This window comes from Neolamprologus brichardi, chromosome 23 (assembly GCF_056152115.1).
Source record: "Neolamprologus brichardi isolate AB-2024 chromosome 23, ASM5615211v1, whole genome shotgun sequence".
Classification (NCBI taxonomy): Eukaryota; Metazoa; Chordata; class Actinopteri; order Cichliformes; family Cichlidae; genus Neolamprologus; species Neolamprologus brichardi.
In genome coordinates, this window is record NC_142125.1 from 33,116,639 (window position 1) to 33,132,728 (window position 16,090).

The window sequence follows — 16,090 nt, forward strand, 5'->3', positions numbered from 1 at the left end:
ACACTGCTGGCTGTTTGATTTTGTAGCATGATGTTAACAAGTGCAGGAAAAAATGGAAGTAAAGGGCCTGAGATCATTGCACTCTATTATGTGTAAGACTAAAGCCGGGAAGTGATTAGCGTAGCTTAATAACCTGAAAGTAGAAGGACACATCTTGCTCTCTCTCATTTCTTGGATTTTGATCTATACACAGAAACAAATTTGTTACACAATCAAAGTGTCTAATTGTCTCTAAACCGCTACTAGTGGAAGTTCCTTTCACCTGTAGCTTTTGAGTTTATAGGCGTTTAGCCATGCTAGCGGTTTCTTTCTGGTTAGATGCCATGCTAACCTAAGCTAATCGCCATGTAACTAGACTTATTAATGTAAGTTTGCGTTTCAGTACTCTAAAGCTGGGCATTTTAACATGGTGGTCTGTGGGTATAACTCACTTTTGGAGCAACCTCAAGTGGCCATTAGAGGAACTGACATTTTTAGACATTTCACTGCATTTAACAATCATTTACAGATGAGGACAGAATTATTAAACATATCAGAGCCTTGTGCTGGCCAGTCAGTCACATTCACTTAGGTCTTCTGGGGCAGTTTTTCACACACACTGCAAGATCTGATATCTCTGTGTTGGTGTTGTCCCAACATCATAATAATGATAATCCCAGATCAACATTGCAACTAACCAATATGTCTGAGCATTCAATTATCTTTAGTCAAGAAGTTAACTAATGCTATTAAAAAGTATCATTAGCAAACCAACTTTAGTAACCTAAATTTGGCTAAGAGGAAACCAAACTTGATAATATATTCATTATATCAATAAAATTAATAAAGAAAACACTTCAAATTCTTAACATTTGTCTGACAAGAAAGTTTTATATAAAGAAGGGTACTTTTCTTTTTTTTTATCCACATTGCAAAGCTATGACAACATGATTGCTTAGTTGCAATGTTGATCCTGGAACGAGGTTAACACACCAAAACAGGCACGTTAGATACACTGTTCTTCACCTGAAGCAACATATGTTTTGGGTTATGGTCATGTTGGAAAAAAAAGTGATGACCCAAACATGGTTTTGCTGTTGACTGCTTGAGGTTTTCTTTAAAAATCTTCACATATCCTTTCTCCTTCATGATTCCTGCAACTTTACTGAACACGCCGATCAAGATTCATCCTCTACGTTAGCGAGACTTGGCAAACAACAAATGCAACAATCCGTCAGCTGAACATGCTCCCATAACGTGGCCTCTGGCGAATTTTGAAAATTCTGGGACCGAATAATGAACAAAGAGGTGCTACAAAGAGCAGGCATGCTTCCCCTAGCCGATATTGTTGCTCAATGTTGATTTCGGTTTGCAGGAAAATTCCTTTGCCTACTCCTTCACCGGCCAGCCAAAGTCGCCATGACATGGTTTCCACATAGAGGGAAACGCAAAAGAGGAGGTCCTAAGACCACCTGGTGCCGGACCATAATAGATGATCTGGAGCATGCCAGCGTTAACTTGGATGAAGCCGAAGCAATAGCCGCTGATCAACAACGATGGACATCAATAGCTGGCCGATGCGCTGCATGGTGTAGGAGAAACTAAAGACTAAAGAAAAGACAACTCTCCCATCTTTCTTTAAACATAATCAGTGTCTCTGTGACCAAAGAGCTCTAGTTTCATTTCATCTGACTAACAGATGTACTTCCACGATACATGCTTGCATAACTGGCTTGGAGTTTCAGCTCCATCAAACACTGCCGAGTTACAGAAATGTGTCCAGATTATTATAGAACATTTTGAGAATTGCCATTCAGTGCATTTATTTTATTTCTGACAGTATCATTACATTCATATAATCACTTGCTCTAAGTACATGATGTTCACTTTGTGATGCTTAAGATTAGTGGACAGACAGACAGACCAGTAACAGCATAGGCACACACACCTTCTTGGTACCACAAAATAGGAGGCTTTTGTCAAACTAAGCGCCTCATTCTCACCGTCCTGAGCACACACTGACCGTGTGCAGTGTCCCTGCTCTAATATACAGTTGAAGAGTAAGCCTGAAGCCTTTAACAGCATCTTTGACTCATTCCAGCTTGTTTAACAGGCTTTGTGAGTCTAATGGAGAGCCACTAACTTAAGTGTGATCTCCTCCTCTGTTTGTGTCGATCATCCTCTATGTAACCATGGATACAATAAGGCATCAGTAACAGGCTTCACGCTGTTGTTCCACATGGCTGGTGTGCAAACTCCGCCAGTATCTACAGCATGTAACACACACCTAAGGAGACTCCTTTACAAAAGTAGCAGAGAAAGGTTTACATCAACCTTTAAGTCAGGCTGTCGTCTCCTAAACTTTCCTGCAGCTACACGCTGGACACTGTTTCTCCTGGGACAAAAAGCATTTACGGTATGATCACAGTAATGGGATTACATAAATACAGTGAGGTACAGCACAGTTAAAACACATTCTTACTGTCAAGAATTCAAAGATAACACATTGTTATTAAAGTACAGTATGTATTATTTGAAGGTACCTGAAAATAGAATATTTTGACATTTTGAAAAATACAGCTGTTTACTTTCTTGCTAAGAATTGACTCAGAAAACATTTATATATGCAAGCTAAATGCTAAATGAATACAAAGTTGGAAGTTAATGAACTTTGTTTAACTTAACACTGGAAGAAAAAGGAAACTGTGAGCTAGCTTTGTTTAGAGGACAATAAAAATGACATTAGTTTATTAGCAACTCTAAAGGTCAGTAATTAGCTAAGCTAAGCTAATTCTAGTTTTTAAGTGTGTACGCTTGATAGTGCTGATAAGTCTTCACACTAGCTCAGCAAGAAAGCAAACAAGCCTATTTTTCAAAAAAAGATTCTAATGTAATCACATTACAGACTTGTATAGGTTTAAACAATTGACTTAACAGGTTAAAGATTTAAACAAGTAGTTAGATAATAGGTAAGCTAGGAAATGACCCTTTTTTTAAAATCTCCATGACGATGACATTTTATGACTTCCTTTGTACACTTAATGACAAGTTTTGACAACTAAATATATATATAATGAAGACATGGTTTGAAGAACAGTAGAGTAGAATAGTTTGGGGTTTTTCCGTAGCCGCAGCGGCAGAGACCACCTTCACTAACTTCTGATGCGCACCCAGTCACTTTGTTTTATAAGCAGGGTGAAATATGACAAAAAACCCACAGTTCATAAAAGACCTTCAAGGGTTACTTCTAGTATGTTTTTCAGGGTAAAAAATCAAAGCAAGCTGGGTGACCAAAACCCTGAGAATCCAGCACTGACTCAATGATACAGCGCCAAGAAATAATCGCAGAACTGAACCGATAACCCAAGTAAATACAACTGCCACGGCTGAGCTAACGTGTAATAAATATAAAAAGCTATTCCATTCAATACAGCAATAAATCTGTCCACTGAGCACAAAACTGAGTTCTGATAATTCACCCATAGATACCAAGTGTTAGTTTTTCAAAAATATATTCTCATATGCCTTCTTACATACAGTTAACTTCAAAAATATACACAGATCCATTATAAACACAATAAATGTACGATAGACTGGTTTCAAGTTTCATTTTGCTTTTGTAACATAAATCAGTTTTGTTCCTCCTAAACAAGATCTGGATTAATAAAGTGCTTCAAGTTTTTAAGTGAGTCTTTAAACCTATAAAAATGCCTATGTTGATCCAGTGTAGCCCCAGAAAGAGCAAATTATGTTTTTAAAACTATGTCACTAAGTTGGGGATTCACCTGGCGAATAGTCTTTGAAAGTGTCCTGAGGTGTATCCAAAAACTGTCCAGTTTGTCTTAACCCTCTTTCGGTTTGAGTTTCTTGACCCTGGCTGGTGACCGGCTCCTTCTCTGGCCATTGCTACCACCTGTGGATATGCTGTCAGCCGTTTTGGACACTTCAGTGGAGTCCACAGGATTTTGTGGGGACTCAGCGTCGATGTCCTCCAATGAGCCAGGCTGGGACTCCACTGAGGTTCTGGTGAACTGATGCAGAAGAGCACCATCCTCTCTTTTGCTTCCATTTGCCTTATCCTCTTCCTCTCGCTTGAACTCTTTAACAGCATCTTCCTCCTCATCTTTGTCTTCTCCACTCTCTTCCTTCTCCTCCGATCCCAATTTGTCAGCAGTGGTGTCACTTGAACGTTTGCTATCTATGTCCGAGTCTTCCGCGTCTGCCTCCTCTCCCTCGGTCATGCAGGCAGCTGGAATCGCGTCCTGCCCCTGTAGGGTTAAATGAGATAACAATAAATGATTTCTGAGCAGTTTTAATTAGATGAATTGGGCATTAGAGTGCTGTAATTACATCTACAAGATGCTTACGTAGTACCACCAAATTAATGTGTGAGATTAAAATGAGTTAATCAGTGCAGGGAGGTGCCAATAAATAATATCACCAAACTGATCCTTAACTGGTTTCAGCTTCCGATGGAGGCAAAAATACACAGTTTAAAAGTATTTTTAACATGTTGAAGCTTTTTCTGTAACTGGCAAAAGCAGCATACGTCCATCAGCGGAAGCTTCATGTTGGTGCCAAACAAAACAGATTTGTTCAGGCTCTCTAATTGGATGGCGAGATTATCTTTTCCCACAGGCTTAGAATTAGTGGTGAGGATGCAGTAGGTCAGATTCTTCTTTAAGGGACAGCACAGTTTGTTGTTCAGGGACTCAGTGGTGTTTTAAAATAGAGTGCAAGACAATAATGCCACAGAAACTGTTATTAATTGGGTTTAAATTTTAAAGAACATTTAATGTGGGGGAACTGGTGTGTAATCATTTTATTAGCATCACCTATAGCATAAATATACTCCTAACTTGTGAAAATGTACATTGGATAGATGCAATTAAAAAGTATGCTGTGATATATGTCATATATATATATAAATAAATACTAAAACCTGAGCGTTTGCCTCACTACATCATGTAAGGCAAGCAGAGGTGGGCGGATCCATCTAATTACTGATATCTAAGCTTCGATGCCAATGCTGGTATTGGCATTAGATTGACACTAGCACAATATGATCGATACTTCCAAGTTCAGTATGTAGCCCTGAAACAGGCACATTTAAATTCCAAGTCTCTAAAAAAAACTAGTTTCAAAATACATGAGAGGCTGAAAGGTGTGTTTTCTTTAAAAGGTTAAAAGTATTAGTACTTTGAACACTGACCCTGTATTCACTTGTATTGGATTGATACAATAATTTGTGGTACTGCACGGCACTAAAGGGGAGTCAAAATTAAGCTGGAGAGTCAGTCTGATCATGTTTGTTGGCCTATCTGACATCTTTAATCAATGCGGTTAGACTTCCATGAGTGCAGTGCTGTTTTACTAACATGAAAGTGACTGTCCTTTAGAAGAAAACAATGCTATCCTTTGTGTTATACATAATAATTACTGAATAAACTTCAGTAAAAACATGGTTCACATTTACCTGTGGCGAGGTTCTTTCCTCATCAGATGCCTCCCCTTCCTGTTCCTCACTCGATTCACCCTCTCCTTTGCCGTCTTCCTCCTCATCTTCACCCTCTGCTGACGCACTGTCCCTCTCTGCAACCTCCTTTGACAACGTTGACTTTTCATTTTCTGTCGTTTCTGCGGCACTATCCTCCCCCTCTTCCACACTTTCACCCTCGGTGGGTTTTTCTTTATCGTCTACTCTCTCATCACTCTCTTCATTTTCTGGGGTTTCTCCTTTGCCCACTGACGCCTCTTTTACTGTGTCTTGGTCGCTTGTCTCCTCTTCTTCGCCAGTTCCTGTGTCTCCCTCATTTTCATCTGTTTCATCTTCTCCCATCTCTTCTTCATCCTCTCCTGTTTGCTCCTGTCCCTCCTCCTCTTGGTCACTCTCCTCCTCGTTTCTGGTACACTTACACTGACGTTCTTCATCCTCCTCTCCAGTTTCTGATGTCTCATCTTCTCTCACTTCTTCACCACTTGTTCCTTCTTCTTCCTGCTCCTCTTTGCTTGCACCACTTTCCTCATTTTCCTCCTGTTCATCTTCTTTCTCCTCTTCTTCCCTTGCTTTACCGTCATCGTTTTCTTTTTCAGCCTCTTCATCTTCCTCTGCAATCGTCTCCTCTAAAACAACAACCGCTCTGATGTCCTCTTTGGTTTCCTCGTCTTCCTCTTCCTCCTGGACTACGTCTAAATTCCTCCCATCGTCGTCTACAGCCGCCTGGCTTTTGTCTTTCACTGCCGCAGGCTGCGGCACGGTTGCAGGGGCTGGGCTTTTCTTCAGCTGAAGTATCTTAAGTAGGTCAAAGTCCTTCATCACCGGTGCTTCAGCCGCTAGCGGGTTGATTTTGAAAGGCCGTGCAGCCATTTTCTTGCGAACACAAGCTTCACATGGACAGTATTCGTCGTCACTTCGCTGGTCGCTGAACTCCCCCGTCATCTCTCCGTCGCTGAGGGAATCGCTGGTCTTCACCGACTGTTTCTTCATAATCTAAAAAGACAAACAAACAAACAAAAATTAAATCCAACAATTTGTCATTCAAGCAGTATCTTCTGCTATGAAGACAGTTTGTGGTAGATTTACCTTCAACATCTGACGTCTCTTCTCTGTTGTAGTGGACTCTCTGGAGAGATGTGTTCCTTGTGGCGGCCGAGGTGACCTACCACCTCTCCCTGCTCGACCCTGAATCTTCCTCATTTCACGTTCAATACTGCCCTGGATGCGTCGGCTCACCTCATCCCTCAGCTCGCAGATCATGGTGTCCAGGATGTGACTGTCATCCAGATCCCATCGAACTTTGAACTCTGCCATTGCATTAATGTAGTGGACCATAAACTGTTTTTCAAGCTTCTTCAGAAGGTTAAGTATCCACACTGGGTCAGGGTCTTGGGATGGTCTTTTGGCCAAAGGTGTTCGAAGAACAGTTGGGGGTGTGCCTGTACTAGAGTCTTCCAATGTCTCGTGCTCATCATCGGTGGGAGATTTGGAACCGTCTTTGGCAGAGGTCTTGTCTGATGACTCTGAGGGTTTGGAGCTTTCGCTTTTTTGAGGAGCTTCTTCACTTTGCACTGGTTCCTCTGCTGTGTCTGCCTTAGCTTGGTCTGTGAATGTTTCCTTGTGTTCTGTCTCAATTTCTGTATCTCCTGCCATTGCATTTCCCTCTTCCTCCTGTTCTACAATGTTCTCTGCTATCTCGTGTGCTTGTAGAGATTCTCTCTCTTTTGGACGTGTCTCATCTCCTCCTTGATTGCCATTTTCCTTCCCTGAACCTGCAGAGCCACTGCTCATATCCACCCCAGATGAGGACCTTGGTGGTGTCACCTGCTCTGGGCTACTGTTCTTGTTCTCCTTTGTCTCCTTGGCTTTGATGTTCCCAGGCTCAGTGAGCCAGAGGGAATGAAGGATAGCCATAATGTCCTCATACTGCTGGCTGCGACCCTTCTGTACATCACAGCCAGGGCCCAATGCAGGCTCAATGAGCTGGAGCTGGGCCAAACAGTCCAAAAGACCCCTGGCTGATGTGCTTAGTCGGCGTCCATAAACCGGAGACACCTAAGATCAAAAAGAAAACATTCAGAGAATGTAGAACATGTTCAATGCAGGAATTATAGTCAAATTCAAATAATTACAACTGGTTAAAGAGGAATTTCAAAATCCTGAAATTAACTGAGCAGAACTTTAAGATTTCTACATTTAAGATCTAAGATCTGCAGGGACACTGGTTGCCTGTTTAGGATTGAAGGTAGTTTATGTTAACATCCACCTCTTTTCATGTCATTTTCACATATTGGCATATCTAACCCAAAACATATAACTTCTAAATTTGAAAATTTGCATGTTAATTATGTAGGGTCAAATGGATCATGAACATGGTACATTTCCTAGCAAGTCAAGTACTTTTGGTTGCTCCCTTGCTCACAAGTGATTGCCACAAACTTGGCAGTTTTATCCCAGATGCCTCTGGTGATGCAACTTTTTATCTATAGCTCTGTATAGCAGAATAATTTTCTGTCACAAAAAAGTAACTGGCTTACCTCGGGCATACTCCTACATCGACCCAGAGAAGAACTTAGAAGAACTTTCATCACAGCTGCAGAAGACTGCCAGCTTCTAGGCAGAGCCTCACTTTGTAATAGTAGAGCACTAGGGCGACCAGAAGTCCCCTCTGCATCTCCTGAAGTTGGATCTGAGCCCTTCTCCTCCTGTGCTATCTCACATTTAGCTCCATCTTCTTTCTCTTCATCCTCTTCAGGGTCACCTTTTTCCTCCAATTCTAACTTCTCACCTTCAGGACTCTCCTGTGCTAACTCTCCTCCAGGCATCTCTTCCATTTCCTTTGGCGTCAGCTCTTCCTCATTAAACTCATCGCCAAGTGCTAGCATGCTGCTGTTAGCAGGAATACTTCGCAGCCAGTCACTAACAACCTCACTGGGGGACGTGTTGGGCAAACAGGTGGGTGTCAGTTCCTCTCTTTTATCCATCTGATTGCTGCTTCTTTGACACATTCCACTTTTCTTGCTCTTGGACTTGTCACTGGACTTACTGGCTTTAGATTGTCGGCTGCACGGGCGTGCTGCAGCCATTGTTTCCTTTAGCAAGTCAGCAGCAGACAGAGATTGAGACAAAGTGCTTTCACTGCATGTTTCTACTTTGCTGTGTAAGGGACAGGGGCTTGAGGACTTGATAGGGGTTCCTTTCTTCAGAGAGCTGGCCATTTTGATACTACCACAATCGCTCCCTGTGCTAAATCTGGACTTACATTCGACCTGATCTTTTTCTTTACTCTGATCTGAAGCTAAATCTGCCGACTCAGCCCTGAGGCAACAGGGACTTTGGGAGGAGATTACTTTACTGTATGCAGTGTCTTCTTCCTGTTTGGCCTCACTAGCTGCTCTAGGGTTTCTTTGATTTTCCGTGCCATTATTTTCTGAGTTTCCAGGAACTGTTTTTGCTGTTGTGTTTGCAGAGGATTTTATCTGGACTTTTGCACCTGCTAATGACATTGCAGACGAGTTCCTGCTGTTGCTACCATTTGTGACTGGAGCAGACTTCATATTTTCTGTTTCACTGCCATTTCCAACTTTGGTCGAGCTAGCATTAGCATGTTTTTCTTTAGACTTACAGTTGCAAGAAGACTTGTTAGACCTGCTGCTTCTGACTGAAATTGTACTTGCTGCTTTTTCTGTCCTTTGCAATCCATTTTCTTCACCTGATGGAGTTTCAATAGTTGGGATATCCACTGCTGAACCACTCTTCCTGCCAGTACTGTTGGATTTTTGAGAAACGGTGGACCCCGTTATCTCCACATCCTCCTTCATGGTGGAAACCTCTGGGCTTTTTGGGAGACTGGGAGTTGAGGTCTTTGCTTGGCCCTCGTCATTGCTCTCAGCACTTCTGTGAACACAGACGCTAGACTTCCCACTGTCTGAGGCAGATGTTTCTTCAGGTAACCCAAGAGAGACCGATTCTGTTGAGTTCTGACTCAAAGGATGGTCTGTGCCTCCTGATGACAGGGCGCTGGCTGCTCGCTCAGAAACATTCTCACTTTTCACCTCGAGCTTCACCTCTTTATCCTTGTTCTCCTTTTCTGTCTTTGCCTCATCAAATTCTGAAGCGGCTCCACAGCAGCATCTGGATTTGCCAGATTTAGCAGAGCTCGCAGAGTGAACTGACAAGACACTGGGCCCTCTTGTGTCTCCAGCATCAGAGCCATTCAACAACTGCTGCACAGGAGACTTACAACTTTTGTTGGATGCGGCTGAAGTGTCAGGAGAGCGCATCCGCGGCGAACGTGTTCGCTTAGGTGAGAGAGTTTGGACATTAGATTTAATTTTTGGTGCACTCTCATTTGTTACCTTTTTGTCTCCATCCGCTGTTTCAATAATAGAAATATCAGTTTTTCCATTACAATTTGACTTTTGAGATACTGTAGATGAAACATTTGATCTTCCTGATGCAGCACTTGGTGCTCTCTCATTCGTCACATTTTCCTCGTCATCAACTGTAGGCGTTTTAATAGTGACAACATTTGCACTTGAATTTGACTTATGAGAAATGTTGGACCTTACTGAAGATTTTGACTTAGCAGACATGACACTTTCCACCCTCTCCTGATTTTCTTTAGCTTCACTTGGAACTGGAGATGCAGTTGTGTGATTTGACTTCTGGGACTTGGAGGAGTTGACACTAGGGGCTCTGTCCACCATGTCATCCCCCTCTATCTTTGTACTGTGAGACTTTGCAGAGGAAGCTGATTTATGGGATAAAATACTAGCAGTTTGCTTCTCAGCTTTTTCTGTTTTGTGTACTATTTCGGAGTCTGATTCTGTGTTTTGATTACTGTCAGATTCATGAGATTTGGAGGACTCTGCACTGGGTGCCCTCTCGTTATTTACCAGTTTAAGATTGTTCTTTTTTTCTTCAGCTTCATCGGCTGTCTTTGAGCTTGAACATGTCACCATTTCATTGCCATCACATTTAGACCTGAACGACTTTGTAGACTTAGCAGACTTGTCCGATTTAACTGACGTGCCAGACATTTGACTTGGTGCCCTTTCTTCTCCCTCTCCCCCAGGCTCTGAGGCTTTAGTGGACTTATGGGATTTAATAGACTTTGCAGACAGGTTGGACTTTGATGACATTGCACTTGTTGGTCTTTCCTCTATCTCTGTTTCTGTTCCTTTTCCAGTTACCTTTATGGTAGCTTCAACTCCTGTTGCTTTTCCACAGTTACTACAAGTCGACCTCTGAGATATGCTGGACTTTACAGAAATATTTGAGTTTTTCGATCTAGCACTATCAGGTCTTTCAGCCTTTCCAGCCTTTGCAGAAACATTTGACTTCACAGAGAGGCTACTGGGAGCTCTGTTGTTTGGGTCATGCTCTTCTACAGCTGGATTGTCACTTTGGGATGTGCCTTTAGCTCCTGACTGACAGGTGGAGTTACGAGACTTGACTGATGCATCAGTCTGAGCTGAAACACAAGATTTGGCTGACAAGGAGCTGACTGCTCTTTCTACAGTGTTCTCGCCCACTGCTGTCTCCCTTGAACTGATGTCAGGAGCTTCACTTGTGTGTTCAGACTTGCTGGACTTTGCAGACTGATTTGACACTATGCTGAAGCTTCTCTCGTCCTCTTTTTTTGCACGAATATCAGTGCTGCCCTTACAGCCAGAGTTGTGTGATCTATTGGACCTGTGGCTTGTAGCTGAAGTAGCACTGGGAGCCCTTTCTTTCTCTTTTTGTGTTGCCTGAGGACTGGATGTTCTAGACATGGCACCGGATACTTTGCCCTCCAAGATATTTGGTGTGGCAGAGAGGCGTCCATTATTGGTGAGGTTGGTTTTGTTGGATTGGGTAGAAACATCTGAGGCAGCATCATCACTGTTAGGAAGGGGAGAGGCTTGGTTGGAACGATTGGTTCTCTGTGATTCCCTCCCACCGGAAACAGAATCGACCTTGCGTTTGCAGCCCCCGCAATTCGGACACAGGCTGGATGTTGCTGACTTTTGAGAGCTTGCTGAGAGTCCTGTGTGACCTGACAAGTCACTTACAGCCCTCTTTGTCCCTTCATCATCATCACAGGCCCCTCCTTCCTCTGATTCTGACATCCTGGTTACGCTTATTTTAGATGTGTTGCAAGGGACTTGATCTACCTCATCTGGGCCAGCTGAGCGAGCGACAGCTCCTCCACAGAGACAGGAAGAGGCTGCAGACACTGCCCTGCTTCCTAGCTCTTCCTGCTCATTGTGTTCGGTAGAGTGGAAAGAATTGGCTGAGACGTCATTTGTTGGCTTTTCGTGCAGTTGAGTTTCAGGGGTTGGGGACGGTTCATTGCTATGGCAACACCGTGAGATGCTTGGTGGCAGATCATCGTCCTCATCGTCTTCATCCTCTTTCAACGACCGAAGGACATGTGAGGAGCTGCTGACTGCTGATAGCGGGCGATCTTCTTCGTCTTCAGCTGACTTTCTGCTGAGTGGTTGAAGGTTACTGTCCGCTACAACCACTTCACTTCGACTGCAACACCGGCTCACCTTGTGTACCTCAATATGGGTGTCCCCATCCTGCTCTACCTCTAATCTGTGCTCAACCTGCTCGGTTACACACATTTCCTCCTGGACCAGTTTGCTCTGCTCTGAACCTGAGCCACCCCCGCAGCTGGAGAGCCGTGCTCTGCAGCGCACCACTCTTCTTGAATTGCACGATGAGGAAGAGCTAGAAGAGTGCGTATGTCTCATCATATTGTGGGTGTGACTGGGTGCATGTGGGGGTGGAACAGGAGCTGATTTATGGCTGTGTGCAGGGTTTTCCCATAAGTCGTAATGCTGTTCATGCCTCTGGTGGCAACACGGGCAGCGGTTCCCTTCCAACACGCACTGCAGCGGCTGGCTGGAATAGTCCACACCGTACTGATCAAAGGATGTTGAATCAGGGTCAGAACAACTTTCTGACTGGCCCTGCTGGAGATAATGAGGCTGAGCCTGACTTAGAGGGCAACATTCATTGCTCAGAGATGGAGATTTTTTAATTTGAGTGGACCACTGGAGGGTCTCGTCATTCTGGAGGTGAAAACGCACCTTCATCTCCACCGAGAGGCTGCCATCTTTATTTACCAGAACACGCTTTTCAATGTCATCATTCATAATGGCTGGCTTTCCCTGGGGGCATGCGGTGACACCATTGCCATATGACTTTTCAGAGGAAAAAGAGAAACGTGCCGAGCGGTTTGAGGAATCAGAACGAGGGTGAATGATGCTCTTTTTGGTTTCCAGACCAAAGTTAACTGAAGGAAAAGAGAAAAGTGCAATATTTAACAAAATTTATTGCCTCTTTTTCTTGTACCTTTTAAAACTTGTCTGTTGTTAACTTGCCCAGTTGTCTTAAAAACTCACCATTTTTTTTGCTTTCATGTCCTTCGCTGTACTCACTGGCTCTGGATTGAGCTCCATGAGGTGGGGACCTTATTCCTTGAGTAGCAGGGGATCGTGCCCCATTTCCAGGAGTCCGGGGACCCAGACCAGGGAGTTTCTCTTCTGAACTTTTCCTAATAAAGTTTATCAGCAAGGGGCTGAAGGCTTCCCGGCCAACACACACCAGAACACCTGGACAAGTCATCAGGCTTTGAACGCTGTCAATCTGGAAACAATTCACCAGAGTCAACAGTTTTCACTAAAATGAGCAACCTTTGCAAAGTTTTACTGTGCAAATTCAAATAGATATAACTTTTTACCCTGCGTCCCTCTACAGTGTAGATCTTGCGGACATGAAACTGCATCACTTCGGACACCTCATCTAAAAAAGCTCTCAGGCTCCTGGCTGTCCTTCTGCTCAGGACCACGCTCCTCCTCATCCCCGGTTCGCTGTTCTTCACCAGCAAGATCCGTCGCTGTCTGTAAGGCATATGCAAATGGCCAGGTGGTGTTGCGGATGACGTTTCAGGCCTCTGGGGCCTCCGGTTGTGATGGTACCAGATGCCTGAGTGTTTGTTGACCAGCTCCATGTTTACTGGCTTAGCCTGGCGTCGGTCAGAGCAGAGGTAGCAGCCACCATCCTGGAGCTGCTCCAGGTGTTTGATGGTGTGAGTGCCACGAGGGGTGGTCACAGTCCGCACACCAAATGGCAGCGGCACCTGTGGACAAATTGTACATAAATATCAAATGTGACTGTTAATCTGTCTCTATCTCGTATCCATGTATTGCTCTCCCTACATTGTATAAAGCACTGCTGATCAGGACAAGCGCCGTTTTAGCCACTTAACATCCACCCTAGATGACCCATCTAGGGTTCGTTAAATATCCACCACATTTTGTAGGATTTTCAATTGTTTCGAACATGTAATGACAAAATAATTGGGATTTAATTTGAAATAAACAGTTCCTGAAAAATTGCTTATTTATCATGTGGCTAAAGCAAAACCCAACCATAACCTTTGATTAGCGTGGATGTTAAGAGGTGAAAAGACCTGCTTATATCTTAGTGGGCCAGATGAGTGAAACTATTTGATAAATGTATAAAATTAAAGAAAATGTTGTGGTAGTTCATTGCTCAGACTGTCCTGTAATTATAAAGCATAACATTTTTGTTAATTGACAGAAAATGTCTGTTCTTGTGTTTTTGTTTTGTTTTTTACACTGTGATATTACTTTTGTGTCGTATTGATGGTTCATGAGAGAGGTCTTTATCAGTAGGAAATGCTTAAATACAGTTAAAAGTCTAAAATTTATACATTTATATCCTACTTCACATTTTGCAAAGCTGTCCAAGGGTCATATTGGAGTCTTTTACTCTTCAGTTCTAGTCCCCAGGCCTAATGTTTGACACCCCTGACCTATATGCATGCATCTAAGCATTCAGCTTCAAAAGAAGTCTCTACTATAGTTCATCTAACCTTTTGAGAAAGGTCGTCCAGCAGGGCGTCAAAGCATTTGAAGCTGCGCTTGTGGATGGCCATCCTGACGCCCCCAAACTGGCTGTCACCACTTTTGTAGAATGTGATCCGTTTGGCTGGGGTGGTTGAACTCACGTGAGCGGGACGCGAGTTGGAAGGGGGCGGGGCAGGGATGGGGAAGACATGTTTAAATGGGGGCTGGGGGTTCCACAGCCCTGTCTGGACCGAATGCATGCTGTGGTCTCACATACACCTGAGAAACACACAAAGATAAGAACATATTTGTTTTTTCTGCAGGTTTCTGTTTATTTTTCTGGTCCCGTGTGTGCTAATCACACTCACAAGAAGAACAAGTCTTAATCAGGATGATTAATGGAGGATTTAGGACAGGACATCCGCTGAAAGGACTAGCTGACATTGGTGGGAAAAACCTTCTGTATCGTTTACAACTAAATTCTAATAATAAGCTGTCACTTTTCCACCTGCTGAGGTGATTGGGTTGTTTCTATAATGATTTTCTAGAAAAAGACATTTACCTGGATTCCCTCAAAATATTATGTGCAGTCCCCCCCCCCCCCCGATCATTGATGATCATTGATCAGTTTCAATTTGTTTCTTGAATAAGAACTGCAAATCCTACAAAAGTTCAACAAAAACAAGCCACATACTTTAATGCGAATTAACAAGATAAACTGTAGACAAATGCTATATTTACATGGATGTTAAAGGCGGAGCTTCGCACAGGGAGCTATTTTTATTAGTGTGGCCTAGGACACGTATAAAAATCCTGTTTGGAACAGACGTAAAAAGTTCGTGCCCTGCTCCTGGAAAGGCAGCATCAATCAGCTTACATAACATATGCTGAGTATTTCAAACATTTAGCTTTTTTCTCTAGTTTTACAACACATGGATGAACATAGATGAACACAACAAATAACTACTTGTTAGTTTTGAGATTCGATGGGTTTCAGGTCTGTATCGTCACACATATTAGCTTATATAATAGTTATAAAAACCACAAGCTAATATCACGTGTATGTTGAGAGATCAGCTGTGGTGACCCTTAAATCCTTCAGCATTTTCTAATATTTCTAATATTCTTTTTCTACTCAGTACATGTGGTCACAATGTGCCTCTTGATTGTTTCCTGTTATGTCTTCTGATAGGCTTAGCAGGCTTTTAAGTCTCATGAGGCCAAATCAGTGTTGACACTGCTTCTTAATGCCTCTTTAGCTCAGTCTTTCCTAATAACATTACATCAAACATATCATTTAAAATTCTATGAAGGGCACAGTTAACCCAACATTTAGGCACATGTTAAACAGGTTTTCAGTGTAGAACAGCACAAATAAAACTGACTGTAACGTTTATTTTACACTTGAAACTGACTCAGTCAATCTCATATAACTTATTCTGGCTTTTTTCTGAAATGGACAGCAAAGTTGGTTTTAATGTGCAACATTAAAAGCAACCACTGAAGCTGTGGGAAAGTGATTATGCTGTGGGACTAAAGGAAGGTCTTAGGCTTACAGCTATGCTGACGTACGGACGTCAGCATAGCTGTAAAAAAAACTTGCTTAGTGCACACGGGTGCACTAAGCAAGTTTTTCCAGCAAAGAGGCAAGTTAATCCAAGCAAATGTTAGCTTAGAGCTTTCAGACACTTAAACACATTCAGTTAGTGTTTCATTATCACCCTCTGCTTCTTTCTCACTGCCATTC

At 42.9% G+C, this 16,090-nt stretch overlaps 1 protein-coding gene across 1 annotated transcript; it reads right to left on the reverse strand.

The window, feature by feature from the left end:
• Positions 1 to 1,785: 1,785 nt before the first annotated feature.
• On the reverse strand, positions 1,786 to 14,603 carry rp1l1a (rp1 like 1a). Its single transcript, XM_006795705.2, has 7 exons — positions 14,370 to 14,603; positions 13,212 to 13,610; positions 12,874 to 13,117; positions 8,014 to 12,764; positions 6,563 to 7,531; positions 5,456 to 6,469; positions 1,786 to 4,247 (listed from the first exon to the last, which is right to left on the reverse strand). Exons 1-7 carry the CDS (start codon positions 14,601 to 14,603, stop codon positions 3,822 to 3,824), a joined length of 8,037 nt encoding a protein of 2,678 aa, XP_006795768.2. The 3' UTR covers positions 1,786 to 3,821.
• Positions 14,604 to 16,090: the final 1,487 nt, after the last annotated feature.